Source organism: Monodon monoceros, unplaced genomic scaffold (assembly GCF_005190385.1).
Source record: "Monodon monoceros isolate NGI ecotype Baffin Bay Population unplaced genomic scaffold, NGI_Narwhal_1 Super_Scaffold_20, whole genome shotgun sequence".
NCBI lineage: Eukaryota > Metazoa > Chordata > Mammalia > Artiodactyla > Monodontidae > Monodon > Monodon monoceros.
Window position 1 is genome coordinate 135,118,220 of NW_021703777.1, and position 23,593 is coordinate 135,141,812.

The 23,593-nt window shown below is 45.0% G+C and overlaps 1 protein-coding gene across 12 annotated transcripts in view; it reads right to left on the reverse strand.

Annotated features, from left to right (window-relative positions):
* Positions 1–23,593, reverse strand: part of HTT (huntingtin) — a 136,487-nt gene that overhangs the window by 96,576 nt on the left and 16,318 nt on the right. For 4 of the 12 annotated variants that reach the window (XM_029234592.1, XM_029234591.1, XM_029234585.1 and 1 more), the window contains 8 exons: positions 18,380–18,500; positions 13,908–13,967; positions 13,451–13,530; positions 11,646–11,784; positions 6,779–6,920; positions 5,882–6,060; positions 2,057–2,261; positions 825–872 (listed from right to left, as the gene is read on the reverse strand). In XM_029234592.1, the coding sequence (XP_029090425.1) occupies positions 825–872; positions 2,057–2,261; positions 5,882–6,060; positions 6,779–6,920; positions 11,646–11,784; positions 13,451–13,530; positions 13,908–13,967; positions 18,380–18,500 (974 nt within the window). Of the gene's footprint in view, positions 1–824; positions 873–2,056; positions 2,262–5,881; positions 6,061–6,778; positions 6,921–11,645; positions 11,785–13,450; positions 13,531–13,907; positions 13,968–18,379; positions 18,501–20,684; positions 22,929–23,593 lie in introns of those variants that run through there. The other 8 variants (XR_003795462.1, XR_003795463.1, XM_029234590.1 and 5 more) reach the window with 6 other exon arrangements.

Sequence of the window (23,593 nt, forward strand, 5' to 3'; positions counted from 1 at the left end):
GCTTAGTATTGTCTATGGCTGCCTTCCTGCCACCGGACAGAGTTGAATCATTGCAAAAGAGACAGTAAGGACCACAGGCTAAAATGTGTACCACCTGGCCCTTTACAGAAAACATTTGCTGACCTCTGGCCTAGAGCATTAGAAATTTATGACAGGGAATTCTGTGGTGGTCCAGTGGTTAGGATACGGTGCTCTCATTGCCAGGGCCCCGGGTTTAATCCCTGGTCAGGGAACTAAAATCCCATAAGCCACGTGGTACAACCAAAAAAAAAAAAAAAAGGAAATATATGACAAACCAATTCTGATACACAAGCAACTTTTAAAACCCATCCTAGGGACTTCCCTGGTGGCACAGTGGTTAAGAATCCACCTGCTAATGCGGAGGACACGCGTTCAAGCCCTGGTCCGGGAAGATCCCGCATGACGCAGAGCAACGAAGCCCGTGCGCCACAACTACTGAGCCTGCGCTCTAGAGCCCGCGAGCCACAACTACTGAAGCCCGCGCACCTAGAGCCTGTGCTCAGCAACAAGAGAAGCCACTGCAATGAGAAGCCCGCTTGCTGCAACAAAGAGTAGCCCCCGCTCGCCGCAACTAGAGAAAGCCCACGCACAGCAACGAAGACCCAATGCAGCCATAAATTAATTAATTATTTATTCTTTAAAAAGCCATCCTACAGGACTATTCAGGCCTGGTTATCAGATTCCAGCAACATTTATACATATAATCACCCTGTTGAGAAGAGTTATAGGCATAGCCAATTACATTACAGAAATATGGAAAAAGCAATAAGATTGAAAATAAGAATCATTTCTGAAATAATCACCTTTTTGTTTCCTTGAAAGGACAGGGCTGCATGAAGAACCCCCTCCAGCTGTAAATCACAGAAAATGACAGATGAAAGTAAGGTAGCAAGCCGCTAAAATCCAGAAGGAATTAGAAAATCTTTAAGCTTGATTCAACTTTAAAACTAGAAAATATGTGAACATATTTCTACAGGTGGTGCTTAACTACCATACTGCAACATGAAAACTGCATGTTACAATTTTAATTTCAACGTGAAAATTATATTAACACTCAAATATACAGTTCTAAAATGCAAAAGAGCTCAAAGTGCATTTAAATAGTCAAACTAAAAACATTAGAAATCTCGGATTATTTGGTCAACTAATAATTAAATACAAATTTTCATTAGAAACAATCATTAGAAATTAGTATTTCCAGCAATTATTTGTAAGGCATGCATTCCACAGAGAAAAGGATTGTTCAGTACAAAGGACAGTGGACAGGCAGATCGACGTTTTCTACTCATGGTTCAGGCAAACACTTGTGTTCAAATGAGGCAGCATTCAGACTTCCCGCCAACCTTCCCTGGTCTGCACATGCTGTGGGTAAAGGCCACACCGCACCCACACTGCACTAAACGGACCCCATGCACCACGCCTACTCAGTGCAGTCAGCAAAGGCTGCAGAAAGAAGCCTCTGCCGCTGAGCCAGACCCAGTTCTAGAGGCTGCGACTCAGGGACCCATCTCTTCCAGCTCCCCAGGGGCAGCTCCACATTAGACTGGTAGGTCTGCACAGCATCCGGCGGCGGGATTAGGGCCCAGTGCCCAAGAGCATGGGGAAGAAGAGCAGAGATGGGGCGGAGGAGGTGCCACGAGACGAGGAACAGAAGGGGTTTTCTAGAATCAGGCGCGACAGCAAAAAGGGCCCAGAGGGCAGAAAAGGAGTCCAGAATTCCAGGAAGACTTGAAGTGCCCACCTTTGGCAAAGGGACACAGCATCTGGAAATCCCTTCCCGAATGCTTCCACTTCACGACAGATGAAATGCCACGCAGAGACAGCCGAGTCAGATGCAGGAGGCGGGTTTCATGTGCTGGCCTCACCCTGCCACCTAGCCTTCCCACCTCAGCCCTGCCCCGTCTACACAATAAGGACGACACCTGCATCGCAAGTCTCCTAAGGAACTGAGCTGTCCGTTGCTCAGCACAGCATCGGAGCAAGGGTCAGGAGAGGGGCCAATAACACTGCAGGGTGGACCTTCCTAACGCCTTACCTATAAGCTCCACGATACTTCCGCTACGACTTCGGCAACCGGGCTCAGCCTTAGCGGCAGTGAGCTGCCCGATGCCGCCCGCCGTGGTCAGCACTCGCAGGAGCTCAGGTGGAGGGGTTCTGAGGAGCTGCTGCAGGAGTTCCAGCGCCCCAGTCACAACATTGTGGTCTTGGTGCTGAGTATAATGCAAGGTCAATTCGTACACCTAGAAACAGAAACACCAGTGTCACTCCCATGGTTTTTAAAATGTGTCCTAGGTTTCAGGTTTTTGTTTTGTCTTACGTTGGGAAAATTTGTGCCTTAATTTCACTCTCTAAAAACTTCTCTATCCCTTCTACCAGTGTGATCATAGCTTCCATGCTGTTTTCTAAAGTCCCAGCATTTTTTTCACTGTTACATTAATTCCTTAAAAGTAAATAGAGCACTTCCACAAAAGCAGAAGCACGCTAGTGAAGAGCTCCAGCTCCCTAAACGGGTGACTAGTAAAGGAGAGTAAAGCCCCAAATACACGGAGCGCACAGCTACTCAAACACACACTTAATAAGCAAGAAGTACTGTCATGAGTGCCACTGAGAAAGAGTTTCCAAAGCTTTTAAAGGCACTAAACTTCATTAGTGCTTTTAATACTATATCACATTATATGAACATAGTGTATTTATCCTTTTTCCCTTTAATTAGAGGTGCCAGATAATATACAGAGTTCCCAGCCAAACCTGAATTTCAGATAAACAAATAATTTTGTAGTGTAACTGTGTCCCGCGCAATTTCAGGCATACTTACACCACAAGATTACTGATGATTTATCTGAAATTCAAATAACTGGTACCCCCTATTTTTATTTGCCAAGTTGGGCAGCCTTACCTTTAATATCATAAAAGTCATATATATGTTTTTTAAAAAGACAGTATAGCGGTTTATAGAATAAAAAGTAAAAGTCTCAAAGGTGGCTACTCTGACTGGCTTGTTTTTAGTTCCTCTGACGGTTACCTCCGTAACTCTAGGTCACAGATCTGCAAACCACAGTCCACAGGCAAATGTGGCCCTCCATCTGTTTTTGCACATAGTTTTACTGGAGCACGGCTGTGTGTGTACTGTCTGTGGCTGCTTTCCTGCTACGGTGCTGGAGTTGAGTAGTTGGCCCATGAGCCCTGCTCTAGGTAATCAGCTTTACACCGCGATTCCTGAGCCGTCTGCTCTGAGCAAAGAATCTCTTGACTTCTTACTATGTAAATGGGGGAAATGGGCACCCACACTCCCTCACCTCATCTGCCTCCTCCCAAATTCTGTTAGCAACCTGAGTGCTTTTATATTAAGGGTTACATTTATTTACTACGATGTAACTTTTAAAATCTCATGTGCTGTGCCTAGATGTTGAGCATCTGTCATACAGAGCGAAGTCAGTCAGAAAGAAACACATATTGCATATTAACGCATGTATGTGGAGTCTAGAAAAATGGTACAGATGAACCTATCTGCAGGGCAGGAATAGAGACGCAGACATAGAGCACAGACGTGTGGACACAGTGGGCAGGAAGGGGAGGGTGGGATGAATTGGGAGATGACGACTGACGTAAGTACGCTACCATGTGTAAAACAGGTAGCTAGTGGGAACCTGCGGTATAGCACAGGGAGCTCAGCTCGGTGCTCTGTGATGACCTAGATGGGGGGGATGGGGGAGAGGGGGAGGTCCCAGAGGGAGGGGATATATGTATACGTACAGCTGATTCACTTCGTTGTACAGCAGACACTAACACAACATTGTAAAGCAATTATACTCCAATAAAAAAAAAAATCAGTATGTGTCTCATCACGTGTACATTAACATCCTTCACTGCAAATCCTATTAATGTGACTGGACCCAAAAAGAAAGAAGTATTTCATTATTACTAGTCCTGCGTCACTTGAAAGAGAATTTCCCAAGGACAACCGTTAAATGCATTCTCTCTTATCATAATCTCTTACTTGCTTAAAATTATTCAACATTTTAATTTGTTTCATAATTAGATAACTTACTTTTATAAATCTTCCTGGTTTTCCCCTCCTTTTAACATACACACATGCCTTCCCTTTTTCCCAGCACTTTATCATAACATTGGTCACAGGGAGCTCCTTGGACTCCCTGTTTCTAATCTGAATGGCACACAGTACCAGTCATCTCAGAATTGCTTCTAACACATTCCTGGGTTAGGTGCTTTGTTTCTTGGATTTCAGGACTTCCTCTTTTTTTGTTATCTATTTCTCATTTTGCTGGAATACATCTTCAAATAATTTTTTCAAAAAGCATACATGAAAAAAGTGCACATGAAAAGCAAACTGAATTCTTACATATCTAAAAGTATCTATATTTTGCCCACACTTGCTTAACAGTTTAGCCAGGCTCAGGATTATTTTAAATTCTATTTAAATATAGCTAGCCAAACTATTATTACATTAGCTGAGTTGAACTTCTTAATCAAAATAATTTAATTCAAAATGGCCAATAGTCAAAAGAAAATAGATTAGATATGTTTTAGAGACAATCTTATCTAGCTTGCTAATGCAACAAGGTACCATGTTGTTTAACCATGTTGAAGAAACATTAACTATTAAGAAAATCTGTAATTAATTAAGCACCACATCCCATACCCCTTCACTCCATCCTCCCAGGATTACTGCTCTCTTAGTTTAACACAGTTTTCAATATCCCTCTAGCCACATCTTCCCCCAGCACCCCTACTGACCTGTGAGAAAGCCTGGAGACCTTTACAGGATCCAGCTCACCCTCACCCGCACACTCTCACTCTCTCACTCTGTGGACTTGGCAAAGGCTGTAGCTTCTGTCTATAAAACTCTCTTCTCCCAGCTCCCTGTGTCTGCTCAAATCCTACTCACCCAAAAGCATCAGCTCGTAACAGCCTGCCCAGCATGCCTCCCTGACCTTGGTCATGCACACCCCCTGCCCCCCGCCATGTATTCTACAATACCCTACACCCCCCGCCTTGCTATTTAGTGACTGTTTGCTTGCTTCCCCCACTAGACCAATGGTCTCCAAACTTTTGACTAAGCAGCCTTTTTTTAAAAAAAAAAATCAGAAAAAAGTTCTGAGCATGCAGCTCCAATAATATTTATTTTAAAATATTGTACAGGTACTACCAAACTCGGATATTACATATATTATAAAATATGCACCAAATCTGACAAGTCTCTAGCTCCAGTTATTGGTTTACAGGAAATACAGACAACAAAGAAACATGTTAATTTATACAACGGAGAGTCAATTAATAAAAAATCAGATTGCCGGGAGTTCCACAGGACAATCTGTTTCTTCAAAAAATGAACTCTAAGGGAAAAACAGGGATAGAAGGCAACCATCAGATCAAAGAGAATCACAATTCTTATCAACCAATCTTATTTGGGTACTGATTCCAAAGAGCAGAAGAACAAACTGACAGGGGATACGTGGGTATTTGATGTTAAGAAAGTGTTCTTTTTTTTAGGTATGACAAGGGCATTGTCATTAAAATTTTAAAAAAAGAGTCCTCATCTATAGGGACACATATAAAATAGTTGCAGTAAAATAATACGATGGTTGGGGTTTGCTTCGAGCAGGTCCACGTAAACAGTACCCTCGGTGACCTTGTAAAGGGACGCCTTCATTTTTATCTGACATCACTACCACACACAGGTGGAGTAGCCGGGGTCATGACCTAGGATCTGAACCACGGGGTCTGGCTCCAGAGTGCACGCTCTTAAGCCTCGGCTCTGCCACTTCTCTTCCAAATTAGCTGAGTCTCCGAATGTGGGTCACGTGCGCACAAGCACTAGAGTAAAGCACGGGGCGCCCACCTGGACAAGCTGCTCCGTCGAGGGGGAGACCTCCATCTCTTTCCGCGTCACCCCAAAGCTGCCTTTCAGGCTCGTGTCCTTGACCTGCTGCTGCAGCAAGGGCACCAAATACCTCAATGTGAGCAGCACTCCGAGAATCAGAAGGGCGGAGCGTTCCTCCTCCACGGGAACCAGCAAACCTACAAAGGCAGCAACAAGATTCTGTCACATCGCATTTGCTGCTGGGAGACTCGTGGCTTCCTTTGTTCACAGGAAGAGATCCAAAGCAGAACCGTATCATGAGGCTGGCAGGGAGGGAAACAGATGGCACAAACATCACGGTAGCGGCCAAAATCCAGGAGTGGCTCTAAGGGGCAACATTTAAAGCCTCAGCTCAGCGAGGCCCTGCAGTGAGTGAGTTTCACTGCCTCTGAAAGCCACGCAGCTCTTTCACGTCGACTGTCCGCGTGCTCCCGGCAGCACGTGCCAGCACGGATTTCCACAGTTGCCCCCAGTAGAGGAGAAGCCTTCACCGGGCCTACACCCCTCCAGAGAGGCCCCTCACAGGGACCTGGGCCTCAGTTTCCGGCCGCGGGGACTCCCTGCACTCGGGGTCTCCGCAGAGGTGGTGCGGTGTGCTGCCAGAGGGCCAGGCCCGGGAAGGCTCCCGCCCACCGCCCCGCCAGCTGTCCGAGGGCCCGGCTGCATTCGCACCACTGCACCGAGAGGGAGGAGCCTTCTCGGAACCCTCACCCAGACCCACGGGGGCTCGTTCACATTTACCAGCCGGCCAGGGCTAAAGGGCCCGGTCCAGAAGCCGAGGGGCTGCCTGATTTGAAAGAATTTCACAGGCCTGTCTCAAGTAAACCCTAGTGACCACCCCCCACGGGGAGACTCACTAACAGGCCTGCGCCTTACCTAAGAGCACACTGAGCAGCCAGCTGTAAAAGTACTGCGTCCTCCTGGAGTGCTGGCAGATGCTCACCGCCGAGCCGGCCGCCGTCCGCCGCACGGTAGGAGAGCTGCACTTCAGATTCGCTATGAAAGCCTTCAACAGAACCTGTGGAAGCAAAGTCCAAGTAGACAGAAGACGAAGCTCCTGTGAAACTCATCATGGGCTTCCCTGGTGCAGTGGTTAAGAATCCGCCTGCCAATGCAGGGGACACGGGTTCATGCCCCGATCCGGGACGGGAGAATCCCACATGCCGCGGGGCGGCTGGGCCCGTGAGCCATGGCCGCTGAGCCTGTGCTCCGCAACGGGAGAGGCCACAACAGTGAGAGGCCCGCGTACCGCAAAAAAAAAAAAAAAACACACACAGTAAATAATGAAGTCCAGGAGAAAAGTGCTAGCCAATCACAGCAAGGTCCCAGCCTAAACGACGGCTCGTAAATGTGCTGCTAATGCCACCAAGAGACAGTCCCAGGTCTGGAAAACGTGTGCAGCGTAACTGAGCTGAGACCACACACTCCTCACAGCTATTTTCCTAAGAAATCAGAGAATAAGACTTGTTACCGTGCCTCCAAGAAAACCCAAAGGAGGGGTGCTATAATTCTAGGGGTGCTATATTGCTAACGATGACCGTTTAAGTCTTCACAAAAATATCCAAAGAATGAAAGGGGGTGACCATCCAGCTGCAGGAGTTTGGTGACTATGTTACTTAAGAACGTCTACTTCCCATCACTCTAAGCTATGCTCTGAGCAATGATTTGGCCCAGCTACTGCTGGGCGTGTACGGAGCCTCGCTGGGCAAGTCAGGGACACCACTGGGGCCCTACCGGGGAGTCTAACCATCGGCAAAGGAGCAGCCAATTAACAGCCTGGCATCTGACTTAAACAAGCTTCTCCCTAACTGCGTGTTGGCATAAACTGGTTCTCAGAGGCTCATCAACGCTCACTGAATTCACAGATTAGACCTCTGGAACCAGAGAGGTGGAGGACCAGACCCCCGGCCACAGGACACCCCTAGTGGATTGTGGCCTCCAGTTTCTCCCCAGAGACAATACCCGGAGAAACCAGTCAACTCGTCTCTGACAAACTTTTTTAGCTTCAAGGAAAGATACATTTTAAAGAACTCCTGAGTGAGAACACACACACACACACACACACACACACACACACACACACACATCACTGAAACGGTAAATAAAGAATCATCCTATATTAGTCCAAACTTCTAAGCAGAATGAAAGCTAAATATTACTATGAAGAGTCAGCCCATGGTGAACTTAAAGTTTGGAATAATAGTAAAATGGAACGAGAGCTCGAGGGGGATTCCTTGGGTCTAAGTCCCACAATCCCGAGAATGCCCTGTAGCAGGCTGCTGGCCAGAGGTTACCTAGACCATCCTTAAAAGCTCTTCTCATAAGCGGAGGAAGTGCGCTAGACTACAGGGCAGATAGCTCCACTTCTCTAAACGTAGGCAGGACATATATTTAAGAGTACTTCATTCCACTTCAGGGTCAGAGTACTTAGGGAGTGGAAATGGAAATTAAACCAAACTGTGACTCCAGAACGCACTCAGCAGACGGCTAAACTTAAAATGGCCAAAATTCCAATTCTGCGAGGCCAGGGAGCTGCTGGAATTCGTACACACCGCTCATGAGGTGTAAGCTCGTGCAGCCACTGAGAAAAGCTGCTTGGAGGCATCTACCGAAGGTGGCATATACACACCCCACAATCTCCGTTTCTAGCTATCACAACCTGTGCTCCAAGAGACACGTACAAGGACAGGCACAGCAGCAACGCATGCGACAGCCAATACTACAAACGACCCAAGGTCCAGCTGCAGTAAAATGATGAGCTGGAGCACATTCATCCAAGGGAACGCTACACAGCTCCGAAAAACCGCAGGATCTAGTGACACACGCGGTGACATGAGAGAATCTCACGAGCTTAGTGCTGAGCAAAAGAAACCAGATGAAAAGAATACCTACTGTATGGTCCTACATATTTACAATTTAAAAACAGACCCTCTGGCATTAGAAGCCAGGTCAGTGATCAGCCCTGTGGAGGAAGGAGGGAGTAGTGACAGGGAGAGGGGGCAGAGGCTCCCGGGTGCTGGTAATACTCCATATGTCCAGACCTAGGCAGTGGCCGTGAGGGCAGATTCGCTTTGTGGCCACTCATCAAGGAGTACATGTATGATTTACATGCTTCTTGTATGTACATTATACACCAGTCAAATAAAAGGCTCGGGAGTCTCAATATTTAACAGGCAACCCTGAGAATAACACCGCAGGGCTGTTAGGAAACTTCTGATCAAACATGCTGTACTGGACACGTGAACCTCTACTTCCCAGACACCCCACCAGAATCACATGTACAAGGTTTAAAAAGCTTAAACTTACAAGGACAAAAAGAACAGAACAGGGACAAGGGCAGACTAGAGGCATTAGCAAATTTCTGGAAGCTAGAAAGTAAACAAGTGGTAATGGACTGATTTGCAGCTCTCAGGCAGAAGTTCCCACGCAAGCCTTTCTGGGAGCTGGGGAGAACGACTGAAAGCCACCAACCAAAGGCAAGCTCACTCAAGCCACAGAAATCCAAGAAAAGCTCAGGCTTAGGAGTACCAGAGACATCTGAAAGTGGCGTGGATGTGGGGACGAAACAGCTGCTCATCTAACAGCTCCTTGGGGAAACTGCCAAGCCCCTCTCCCACCCAGGCAGCCCAGGATATGGTCTTCACTTCCCCGTCTCCCGCAGAGACAGGGAATCCCCAGAGATGCTGCCACAGCTGAGGACAGGCACGAGGCACAGACAGAAAACAGAAATTAAGAAGAAGTCTGCATTCTCACCAGTGAGACTGTTAGCACCCTTCCATCCAAGGGTCCCAGGACAAATGCAGCTGGGCTGATGCCTCCAAGCAGGAGAATGAGGGATTTTTCTTTAGAGATATTGACTGGCCCAAGAGGAAAAGACTTACTGACACTGACATTTAAAGACCTACAGTGGAAAAGCAGGTTCACTACCCATTACCTGAGGAAGTCACCAGGGGACAAAGCTTGCCACACACTTGCTTCCAATAAGCTTTTTAGGGGCTCACTCAAATCTATGTGGACAACTGCTGACATAAAAGAGAAAGACAGGAAATAGAACAGAGGAAGTGAGAAGAAACACACAGCGTGGAGGTCAAAGGAAGTTGTCAAGAAACTATAATCAGTATCCTCAGAAAGATAAGACAGTGTATTCATGAAACAAGAAGAGGGTGCCAGAAAACATGACCATTCTGAACATGAGAAAGCTCTTAGAAATTAATACCACAGCAGGAACAAATTCCAGAGAAGAGTCTGAGGTGGACATCTCCTAGAAAAGTACAGAAAACAGACATGGAAAATAGAAACAAAAGAGTACAAATGCACATCAGTCCAGGACCAACAGCTAACTAACAAATTTCAGAAAGACAGCACAGAGAAAATAAAGGGGAAATTGTCAGAGAAGTGTAAGGACAACTCCCAGAACTGAAGGCTAGAACGTTCCAAATTAAAAGGTCTATCAAGCACCCAGCACTCCCCCCTACACAAAACAGCAAAAACCTTCTAGAGAAGGACACATTCAGAGGCTAAGAGATCAGGTCATTCGACTTCTCGGATGCCCCGCTGGAGACTATGAGACAAAGGGGCAAAGCCTGTACATTCCTAAGGGAAGACGATTTCCACCCCAGAACTCTATGCCCAGCCAAGCGTGAGGGAGAAATCAAGGCATTTTCACTAATGCAGACTCTCAAACGATTTACTTGCCAGTCAGCCTTTCTCAGGAAGCCCCCTCTCCAGGAGTAAGCCTACAGAGACAAAGACATGGCAGCCAGGAATCAGGCATCGGACAGGGGAGCCAAGACATGACCATGCGACAGACCTAAGGGGCGCCCTGACCAGGCTGGAGCAGCAGCTGCAGAGTCCAGGACGACCCCAGTGGAGGAAACGGGTCCAGGAAACTACCCATCATGTGCACAACTGAACTGAGGCACACAGCGTTGGTGGGAGGTGTGAGAAGACGGAAATTGCCAAAGAATAATAAGCAAATGAAAAAGAGGCAATTACTGACTCCGGAAATACCAAAGAGTTATACACAGAAACATAACCACGGCACAGAACATAACTAGCTGTGACTATTTACTTAGGCATAATAATGTACACACTGAATACTGATATAACTGTAGTAAAAAGAGGGAAGAAGGGTTAGAGTTGAATTCATCTTTTCCATTGTAAAAAATAAAAAAATCCAAAACCAGCAGTATAAGCAAGTTATTTAGAAATGTGGAGGGAAATACCAAGAAAAACACTAACACAGGACTGACCCACTAAAAGGATGAAGTCAAGAATCTGTAATCCTCAGACCATGTGACAGGGTCATGATTTCTGGACATTATAGACAAAACACTAAAGAGGGTTTGAAGGTTGCTGGTTGGGGCAAAAACAAACAGGAAGTGGTTCCCAACGGCCGCAGGGCACTCGTACGCACAAGGCATCATCGGTGAGCTTTCTCCTGCCTGCAGTCCAGGGACAGTGGCCTTTCTTCAGCCAGGCTAAGCAGTCAATCTTATACCCCAAAACCAGTCTGCTCTGGCAAAATGCCTTTTGATTTTGCATCTATAAACCATCTCCCTATTCCTCTTTTCACCCCACAGTAAGAAAGCAGAAGTGGAAAGAAACTCTCAGTGTGCCTCCAAAGAGCTCAAAAGGTTTTAATCTAAATTATGAAGCACAGCCTAACTCGAGAAGTACTCTCAAATGCCTGCCTGTGCAAAAGCCCAACTCCCACGCTTGTGACTCGAGGCAGCAATCATACCTTAATTTCATTGTCGTTTGCAAAATTGCCAAAAGAAGCCATAATCTTAGGGACAGCTGCAGCCAAGGTCTCCTGGACAGACTCCTCGGGTCTCTTGCTTGTGCGCGTCAGGCAAGGCAAAAGGTTTACCAAGTAAGGCCTGCACATGTGAGAGGGACACTAATTACTCTTCCAGGGCCTACCTTAATGAGAAACATAAGCGATTAGTTCAGCGTCTGTTAGGGAAAAACCAGTTTTTACGTGCAAAAGAGTCCTTCCTGGAAGGTAAAGAAATCTCTGCTAGAAGACTAAAGGCAGATGAAGCCCAAATGCTGGGAGGCTCTCATCCTTCGTTTCTCCTCTAGTCACACACACGACTCTCAAAAGCTTGTTTTAAAAATTCTTTGCAGTAAATTATAATAGTTATTAAAATAACCAGATTTTAAATGAGAAAATAACAGATAATATAAGAAAACACCATTTAAAAAATAAATTAAGAAATAAGAATAAAGCTTTCTTGAAAAGGGAGCATTACAAAATTTTTTCTAAGCATTGACCTGAATAAGGCCTTAGAGAGAAGCCTGGCCCTCTACAGAGAAGTAGCAAACCACGCAGGACTGGAGAGCAGCAGTCACAGGACAGATAAGCCGAAGCCACAGGACAAGCACTTGGTGGCGACGGCGGCGTCCTCTAGTGGCAGAGACGGGCAGCAAGCAGGTGTACCCCTGGGACTGTACAGGGAGGGAGGCGGGCCCTTCTAAGGAGATGACCCAAGGGAAAACAAACCAGACATCAGAAGGAAGACATGCCCAACTTTTCAAAGAAGTCAGGCCAATGAGTCAAAGGAGTGTCTGAGGTGACGGGGGCCACTGGGGGCCAGATCTCCCTGGGCCTTGGTAAGGAGTCTGGATTTATCTGAACAGCTCTGGGAAATGAGTAAAGAGTTTAAGTAAAGGAATGACATGACCCAATCATAGTTTTTTAAGGTCACTTTGGCTTCTATGTGGAGAACTGGGGATGTGTTGCTTCAGAAATACAACAAAGTTTTCAAAACAAGGATAGTAAAAGAAAAAGGTTATATAAAAAGAAATTTCCTTAGTGACTGTATGTGTGCAATCGTGTAAGACTCTTATTACAGTCAGGCTCAGTGGAATAGATCACTGTTTCATATTAAAAGAGAGGGTTTCTGCCACTCCACCAGTTCCTCGGGGACAGAGCCAAGGGCTCCATGGATGTCAGCACGTCTTGCCAGTGAAGGAGAGAAGGAAGGAGTTGAAAACTGTGGCCCTTCTTTTGTTTTTCAATCCATTAAGATACAACTGGTTCAATCAGTCGAAACTTTATTCACAGTTTAACACTCATATTTTAACCCACGTAATAGACAAAGGCATCGTTTTCTATAACCCCTAGAGTAAGCAACAATGAGGTAGTACTCAACCTTCAACCACCTGGCAAGTATCTTTTCGGCAAGTACCACGTGCAGACGCCGTTATCAGTGTTGGGCTGCAGCAGGGACCAGACAGGGATGCCCCCACTGTCCTGAGATGTACATCTCCTACAGCTCTCGGGGGAGGGTGGGACAGAAAACGAACAAGCACGCTGATGAAGTGTGCGACAGTATTCCTGAGAGCCGTAAGTTTTACGCAGGAAAAGGATCAGGACAACCTGTACTGCAGCTGGAGAGGCAGAGGTGGGCAGCTTCAGACAGAGTGGACAGGGAAGACCTTTAGAGAAATAACATTTGAGCCAAGATGGCAAGAATCCACCGCAGCTGGCCCCCCACCCAAAATAATAATAATAGTAATAACCCAGAGTGTCCACTTTACCTGCATTTCTGAGGCCGAACGAGGTGAGCCAGCTCGGCAAACCTCCACAGGGCAGCGCGCAGGCTCCGAGGAGCGCCGTTCTGAGGGATTTAAGAAGCAGCGTGTTACATTTAAGAGTCGCAGACACGAGTCACCAAGAGGACTTCAAATAAACAAAAGCATTTTTTCATTGCTAATTTCTATTTTTAGAGAAAAGGCCATTTAAATGTGTAACTACTTTTGAAATGTTAAGGTCTAATGGGATGCAATTATAAAGATATTTTTTAAAACTACCATTTTAGTTCCCATCCCATCTAATAAATAATGAGGAGCAACCTTTTGAAGAAAAGTAAAACAATAAAGTCTACTTTACCAAACAGCATTTATTTCCTTATCAAATAAAAGATAAAATTTCACATACACTGCTCAACACAGTGAATCAGTAGCACTTTTTCAATGATGGAAAACAAAAGCCTACCTTTTTAATTTCCTTATAGAGTTCCAACTGTAACCTCGGAAGATTAGAATCCATCAAAGCCTACAACAAAATACAAGAGATTTGTTCACGGAAGACACATTCTACTAGCAATTCTAAAGAAAGCTAAAAGGCAGCTAAAATTTCAATTTTGGGGCAAAGTAGAATATAATAGCAACTAAGAACCTATTCTTTAAGAAAGAAGCATATGTATGCAGGAAGTTACCAAACAGACTAGATACAGGTCATTCACTTTAATTTTAAAAATGGAAGGAAAAAATTTAACTTTAATTACAATCAAATACTACACAGTATCAAAATTAAATGGTAGCTAGTTCAAACTCATTCTAAAGTTCTTACATTCAATTAAAGCACATTCTGTTGGATGATCCAACATTAGCAATGCCCTGGAGTCTGCAGGGCCAGCAGGGCGGTGGGTGGACATCCCAGATCAGAGCCCCTAGCCCTGGCGTGGGAATACTCCTCTCCACGCAGAAGCCCAAGTCCTTTCCAAAGGTCTGGTCCACCAGTGATGCACGGGTGCTCCCCAGGGAGCAGCAACGCTCCGAACCTGCTGGAACCATAGGCTCCTCAGAGCCATTTCTTGACCCTTCTGCTCACTTATGGGCCAAACCAAAAAATGGCCACACAGCCAATTTCAACCCAGTAAGAATGGTTGATGGCAACCACCGCCAGTGACACAAAGTCCACGTTGGAGGCGGCTTCTCAAGACAGAAAGGAGAGGCTTCTGTGCCCTGCTCTCAGCCATGGGAACCCTCTCTTCCAAAACAGTATTGCCAATGTCTCGTCCACAAGAAGAGCAGAAAGACGTAACCAAGCCTCCATAGAAAATCCCTCCTTTCCTAAGATGTACAGCATGTGATGTCTATAAACCAAACTGGTCTTAGTAAAACTCACGGAGGTTCAGCAAGCTTGAGAATCAAACCAGGGTCACTTTCTGGGAGGTTCCAAATAATGCCTCAGAAATTTTAAAATCCTAATTCTGCTGTTTCAGTGTGTACTGAAATTCCTTAAATGAGCACACCAAAATGGACAAACATATATTAAAGCACTACTTCGCCAATAAAGCCAGAAGGCATATCAAAGTTTTGTTTTACTTTATAAATGTTTTATAAACTGATATCAAACCTATTTTATTACAGGAGGAACGTAAACCCCAAGCCCCTGGAACAGCACTGAACGGGCCCTCACAGTCATGGGTGATGGGAAGGTGCCATCTGACCCCTCCCGGCTCCTGACCCCACCTTCACACTGAGGCGAACACACACAGCAGCCACGTCCAGCCCATCACGGCCCCCTGTGCCTCACAGGCCGCCCTGGTTCAAGGCCCCCATCGCTCCTCCCCGGGTTACTCAGCCTCTCGCAGGGATTCTGGGTGCACAGTCTTTCTCCACTCCAAGGTAGGCTACACGGCATCCCCAGGCTACTCTTCCTAAATAAAGCACTCCTCTGACCAGGTTAAAGATCTTCACGAGCTCTTCCTCTTCATCCTCTACAAATGAAGTACAAACCCCTTGAATGGATCCTCAACACCTCCCATTCTCTGCTAGCACACACGTTCACCCTCCTAGGTGGGTCTGCAGGGGTTAAGAAGGTCCTGATCTCCTCACTCACCTAACCGCCACCACCTCCAGGAAGCCTTCTCTGCCTCGCCAGACAGAAATCACATCCACTTCCTGACCGCCACGATGGGTTGCCAGCATGTCTCGGAACTTACACCACGCATTAAGCCATTCCTGTACAAACATGCTTCCCCCTCCCCAAGACTGTAAATTATCTGAAGGCAGGAGCATGCTGTCAGCTGAAGCACATCCCCCGTGCATTTGCTACACAAGTGAAAAGCAGAGCATGCCCCATTTTCTTGGGCCCTCATCCTAAGCATATAATGATACTCTGAAAGACAGAAGGCCCAAGTCCAGGACCTGACTCCTAAGCGACCATCCATGCGTTCCTCTCCACCCCTGACACCCGGGCCTAACGCCATCCAAGTTCTCCCGAGCCTGTCCTTCCTCTGCCACCGTGAGAGCACATCAGCCAGACTCTGACCCCACCCCCAGCCTGCTGGCCTTGAAGACCTGCGCATCTGAGGAAGCAGACATCAGAGCACAGCCAAAGCCCAGGATGTCCGACTTTAAGCAGAAAGAAGAGGTTCTGAGAGACTGACCTCGTCTTACGCTCAGGGGCGCAACATGAGAAGTTGGAACCTCTGCACTGGGAGGCCAGAAACAAGGCAGAGGAAATAGGAAGGCAGTAGGGAGGTGGCCAAGAAGAGAAGCCAGCACCTAGAGCTCTGACCAGGCCATGGCCCAAGCCCCCAAACACACACACCAGGCTAGTTGGACGGCAGTTACAGAAGCAGGTCTCTCTCTGCAGCATGTGCCTCCATGTAAAATGACCACCTTCTTTGTTTGTTTGGGGCCATATTGTCCTCTCTCCCCTCCTCACCTGTTCTTGTCATGACCAAGGCAACCTGTGGTGACTTCTTTAGGTTTCCTGATTCTAAGGATCAGAGTTCAAGAACTGAAATATCAGAAAAAGCCTAGCCTGGTCCTGCCAGTGGGAATAAAAAAAAGCAGCAAGGATGTTGAGGCCTAGAGAAAAGCAAGTGTAAGTGAAAAAGTCCACCTCCAAACGTGCTGTGGACCCATCACACCTGAGTGGTACCCACACACTGCCGGGCAGAGAACAAGGTCAAATGGCCGTGGCCACTGCAACACTGTGGGGGCGGGGGGGTGGGGGGTGGGGGGCGCGTGGAGACGTGAAATGCAGGTGGAGGGAGAAGACCAGGCAACTCCCAATGGAGAAGCCAGAACCCTGTGTCTGCAAGGAAGCTGGCGCCCGAGCACAGACAGCATGGCCCACAGATCCACACGCCAGAAAGCGGGGAGCAGTGGGGCTCTGGCGTGCCCCTCAGCCTCTCTGGTTAAGGAAGCAGGAATCTCACTGTAAGAGCACCCCTTACCACTCCGAGGCCCAGCAAGGGGCAGGATAACGCTAATCCCTCACGCACGTCACTGCACTTGATCCTCACACTCACGCACACCACAAAACCGTGTCCGATTCCCTCTATGGTTAAGGAGACAGGCTCGCAGAATGAAGTACATCTCCCGAAGCTGCTCAGCGAGTGGGCAGCAGAGGCCAGATTCAAGCGCAGGCCTCCTTCACTCCAGAACCTCCCTGTGCCCCACCTCCTTAACACAGGAGTAAAGGGTGACTGTCTTCCCGAGGAAGCTGGACCCATGACAGAAAAATGAAGGACAATTTCTTGGCCAATGTAAAGTGTGACCACTCTCCAGAGAAAGCCCTTGGGGAGACTCCAAAGAACAGTTTTGGTTTTCAAGATCCTAATAAGGAGGGAAATATTCAACTAGCCTATGTTAGGCTGGAGTTCTTGGCTCATCTGGCCAAATAAGTATTACTAGGAAGAGAGCCTTCAAGGAAAATGAAAAGATGTGGCCTTATCTAAATTCCATGGGTGGAACTCAAAACAGTAAGGGAAAAATCAGGAAAAACTGGAAAGATCCAATAAGCAGGGCTTCCCTGCAGAGAAGGGAATAAGATACATTTTCTCCTTAACCATTATCAAGAAATCGTTTTTGGAGAAAGCATCAAGAACTATGTCAGTGAACCTTCCTCAGCACCGGTTAGCCTATGGTGGGAACAATATATAAGCTTAGACACAAAAGTCAAAAGGCTCATTCACACACTCAAAGGTGACCTGGAAGAAGGTGCCCAGGGTGGTTGAGGATACAAACTAGGAGAATGGCAGAATGAGAAAAACAAGGATTGTTTTCCAACACCGTAAGAATTATAGAAGAAAGACTTTATCTTCAATGGCAGCAGAAAACAAAAAAAGGGAAAAGTGGATCAAAGCTACAGTGGTCTTGGGTACTAACTCTGCACCGGGAAGCAGTAAGCAAAGAGGACAGGTGTCCCCCGCCCACTCCTTACCTCACCTACCACCCAGGTAGCTCTGGCTTTCTGGCTTCATCAACCTTTTCTGGGAACTCCTGTCTCTCCAGTCACGTCACACTAACTCCAGCACAGCTACCAGAGAAGGCACGTCTTTACCTGCAAACAGTACTGCCTGACCCAGGTCTTAGGAGACGAAGACACCAAAAGCGGATCCCACTCCCCGTCCCCCTGCCTTTCAAGGCCTCATGGTTTCTCAACAAAGTGATGCTTTCCCCAAGAGCACCCGGTGGCCCCCATCAGCGCCCACCCCTGACCTATGCCCTGCACAGGCACGAGGGTAAACCCACTCCCTCTGATGGGGCAGGTGCAGCCGGCACGCTGGCACACAGCAGAGAGCCTCCAAACCACACACCATAAATGGAAACAGTGCAGACATCCTAAGGGACTTTGCTACTCAAAACAAAAGAAGCCTAAGTCATGGTTTCTTCTCTTAGCTACAACGGTCACAGCTCGTAGAACACTGTCCACAGGGCTCTTACTTTTATGACTTTGTTGAGGCACTCGTCAGCCACCATCCTGACATCTGACTCTGCGTCATCACTGCACAGCAGAAAAAGTTCCATAGCAATGCCCAGAAGTTTCTGAAATTCTGGAGAATTTCTAAGTAAAAAAAGAAGAGAAACTGTCACGGCCAAAAGGAACCTCAGAAGACATGACGACGAAACATAGTGAAGTTTCTGGTATCCTATGTGGGATTCTGGAACAGAAAATGGACATTACATAAAAATTAAGGCTAACAGGATACCAATATTGAGTCATTAATTGTGAAAATTGCACCACAGTAATATAAGATGCTAATAATTTGGGTAACTGCATGTGGAGTTTATGGGAACACTCTGTACTATCTTTGTAATTGTTCTGTAAATCTAAAACTATTCTAAAATTTAAGAATTACTTATAAATAGAAGTGTACTTGCAAGACAATCTTATTTTGTTTGAGTTTTAGTCAAAAAAATCTTAAAAAGACACTGTCTTTGTATGTACTTTAACTCAATTTAAAAAAAGAAAAAAAGACACGGCTTCAGATACTTAAATCTCAGACAGCCATTTGCCCTCTGCCAACAAGTTACTTCTACTCTTACAATATTCTCAGAACCTAGAAAATCAATATAACTCCTTTACTCCTTTTTCATCTTGCTTTCAATATGTTCCAAACTCAACATGATCATGGTCAGGCTGTGTTTTTGTTGCTCCATCAGTCTCAAGAACTGGAATCTAGGCGATGCCTGTAAATGATTTTTAAAAGTTTCACTGAGAGAGCCTGTCAGGCAGTTGTGATCCAATTGGCTAAACACAGCCAAGAGAGAGAGACCCATGGCCATGTGCATGAAACTGACTTCACAGCACAGTGAGGGATGGGCCAGCAGTAATACAGCCCCTGGACAAAGCTGCTATTCTTGAAACATCTCAGTCTAGAGTCCTCTGAAATAAAGGGCCTCCTCCCCACTCTTTCTCTACCTCACAATTCCTACCAAGAGTCAGAAGAGCCAGGAGTCTAAGAGAAAGCAAAGAACCACATTAGCAGTGATCAACAAACAAGTACGAGCAAGAAAAAAAATGTGCCCCTCAGCAATATTTCAGACCTCATCTCTGTGGAATATTCCTGTGAATAAAGAGGAAAGGTCCCTGGGATGCTGGCACAGCATCCAGGCACTGCTCAAAGTGGTGCTACGGAAATACAATGTGAGCTACAAGTGCAATTTTATACTTCCTAATAGACACAAAAATAAAGAGAAACAGGTAAAATTAATCTTAATAATGTATTTCATTTAACCCAATATATCCAAAACATTATTTTAACATGTAATCAATACGAAAAAATTACTGGGATATATAACAATCTTTTTTACAGCACATCCCAATTCAAACACAAAATTTTCATCAGAAGTATTTTATTTGTATAGAGACTCCATAAAATTCACAGCTGAAAAAGTAGGTTTACTTAAATAAAACCTGGAGATCTAATGCACAGCTTAGTGATTATAGTCAACAATACTGTATTTTAAACTTCAAAGTTACTAAGAGACTAGATCTTAACTGTTCTCAACACAAAAAAAGAAATGATAATGATGTGACATGATAAAGGTGTTAGCTAACACTACGGCCGTCATAGTGCATTATACAAATGTATCAAACCAACACGTGCACCTCAAACTCAGTGTCATATGCCAATTATATCTCAATTTTTAAAAAAGAAAAAAGTAGGTTTATATACCATTTCTAACCATGCTTAAAAGGTCTCCAATAACTAATCAAATATTGATTTTTAGATTTTAATTTAATAAAATAGATATAGGGCTAATTAGGTTATCTATTTCTCTTTGAGAAAGCTTTAGAAGTTCATCTTTCAAGAAACTGTCCATTTCATCTAAGTTACTGAAGTTCATAACATTCCTTTACTATCCTTTTAATATTGATACAACCTATATCGATAGTTTGAAGGGGCTAGAGGCGCCGACCCTCCACAAAGTCAAAAACCCGAGTATAAATTATCTGCAGGTTGGAAACCACAGATTCAACCAACCGCGCGTTGTGTAGTACTGCAGCATTTTTTGAAAAAAATCTGCATATAAGTGGACCCATGCAGTTCAAAACCATGTAGTTCAAAGGTCAACTGCATTTCCATTTCTGCTCTTGCACCCTTTGTGCTATGGCTGTCATATATTTCACTCCTACGCGTAAACCCCAAAATACATCGTTATTATTTTTGCTGTAATCAATCAAGTATATTTTTGAAAGATTAAAAGTAAGAGGGAAAGTCTTATATTTACCCACTATAGTTACCATTTCCATTGCTCTCCAATCCTTTATGTAGATCCAGACTTCTATCTGGTACCATCTTCCTTCTACCTGAAACACTTTCTTTAGTATTTCTTATAGTAGTTGCCTGCTGGACATAGATGATTCCAGCTTTTGCAAGTCTTTCACCTTTGTCTTTGAGAAAGAAGTTTCTACAGGGTATAGAATTCTAGGGTTTTTTCCGTTTCAGTACTTCACAGATGATGTTGCACGGACTTCTGGCACTTTTTTTTTCCAGTGAGAAATCCACTGTCACTCTTACCTTGGTTCACTTTAGGTCTTTTTCATGTCTTATCTCTACTTAACATATTCAATCTTGTCTCCAGCTTCTTGAACTAGAAGAACAGTTACAGTTACTGTTTTAACATTTCTGTGTACAAATTTTACCACCTGTGCAATTTCTGGGTCAGCTTCAATTGATTTCTTCCACTGTCAATCATGCTTTCCTGCTTCTTTGCATTCCTGATAATTTCTGACCAGATGCCAGACCTTGTAACTTTTATCTTGTTGGGTGTTATATACTTTTGAATCCCGATAAATATTCTTGAACTTTGCTCTGGAATGCAATTAAGTTACTTTGAAAGAGTGTGATCGCCTTGGGTTTTGCTTTTAAGCTTTACTAGGCAGGACTGGAATGACATCTTAGCCTAGGGCTAAGTGAGCCCTGTTGCGAAGGCAAACCCTTCTGAGTAGCCCACCCAACGCCCCAGGAAGGATGGGGTTTTCCACTCTGGCTGGGGGGAACAGGAGCTCTTCCTGTACCTGTCTGAGTTTAGCACCTGTTCCCTCCAATCCCCTCAGGTGGTTCCACCCCCAGCCCCAGGGCACTGAGGGACCCCTGCAGGTCTTGCTGATGGCTCCGTGCAGCTCCCCCTCTCTGGTATTCTCCCCAGTGGGCCCCAGCCACCCTGCCTCCTGAGGCCATCAGCTCTGTCTCCCCATCTCAGCAGCTACTGGGCTCTGCCTGGGTTTCCCCTCCTCACATCCTGGCTGGGAAACTCCCTCCAGGCAGTAACCTGGGGAAGTCATAATGCTCATCGCAGTAGTTTTCCATTTTTCCAGCACTGCCTGATGCCCGGTGCCTTGAAAGCCATTGTTACATATATTTTATCCACTATCGACTGCTTTAGGCAGGAAGGTAGAGCCTGTCCTTGTCACTCAGCCAGAAGCAAAAATCTTTCATGATTTTTTAAATTTCGTTTTTAACATATTACTAATATCTTTTCTGGTCACAAATATAAATATCTATAAATCACCTTTTATAAAGTTAGCTAATATTCCTTTCTATAAAGGTATCCTAATTCTTCAGTTCTGTGGGTCAGTCATTACGATTATTTTTAATTTTCTAATGGGATGAATAGCACTGCACATCATCGTACACTTTCCTCAGGATGAACTCCTGAGGCGAAACAGTTAAGTCAAACAGGTAGTGTTTGCCAAACTGCCTTTTAAAAAAGCTGTATCACCTCTGGAAAACCCCTGAATATTTTTTAGTGTTTGGCACTCTGACAGGTGAAACTGTTCTTATTCGTGTTTTAGTCTCATCCCACTGACCACCAGTGAGTGTGAGCATTGCCTCCACAGGAAGCACAAAGTAAGTGTCAGCCATGTGCTCACGGGCCCCACCTCACGTCTTCTTTTCCAAAAGGCCTATTCATAGCCTTTGCCTATTTTCCTATTAGGATGATAGTCTTTTTCTTCATGATTTATAATTGCTCTTTATGGAAGCTATTAAACCTTTGATATATATGCTGTCAATACTTTCCCCAAGTTGCATTTATGTAATTTCCAGTTTAAAGTGGATTTTGACATACTGAACTATATTCCAGATAAAACATTTTTTTCCTTTATATTGCTAGCATTCCACAGCCTGGGATTCAATGTTCTTTTTACAGTAATGATTTCACTTTTTTGTGTTTAGGTAATTAATCTGGCATTTATGTTTGTTTGCAATATGAAGAAGAAACATAATACCCCCCCTAAATAGTCAAGTGGTTCATCATTTCCATACTAATACAAGATGCTATATTTATCATAAATTCATACACACAGATACACACATACACTTTCCCACTTTCTATTCTATACCTTCTTTAATGTCTAACAGCTATTTTAATTTCATGTACACCAGGTATCACCATATTACTGATGGTTTCAGATTTTCTTTGCAACAGTGATGTATTTATTCTTGCAGATGAACAAGTTCAAAAACATCTCTACTAGAATTTTGATCAAGTTCATTTTAAATTTATGGATTAATTTAGAGAAAATTTAACTTTATGATAAGGAAATCTTCCCATGTAGAAAGGGAAGTAGTAATCTGTACCTTTCAGGAAAGTCAACGGCCGTCCTTATGTAGTTTCTGCACGTCTCTTGTCAATTCCTTGAAATTTAATATGTTGGTGCTACTATGAATTGGATCTTGAACCATTACATTTTCTAACTGATGTATGCTAATATTGGGGAAATCTATAGATTCCTGTATACTTATTTTTACCCAACCACTTTATCAAGGTACACTTGCTTAGATGAGGGTTCCTAAGTATTCCAAGAGGATACTTGTAAAACACAAATCCCCACACTCCACCTGAACAGAAAATATAAGTGTGCTGGGGAAAGAGGGCAGTGAGGTATCTTCGTTACTGTATTTTTTACAAATCTTCCGGATGATTTTGATGTTCATGTGTATTTAGGAACCAGTAGGACAGACCACCAACTTGAGAGCTTAGGTAGACTAAGAGTCACAATACACAATGAAGACTTCAGAAGCTGCCACGGAAAAACCCCACTGGAGAGGAGGTCAGTGTATCACAGAAGCTGTAAGAACGTACCAGAGGTTAATCACACTCAGGAGAGAGAACAGGAAATACCAGCCACCAAGAAGATTTCATAAA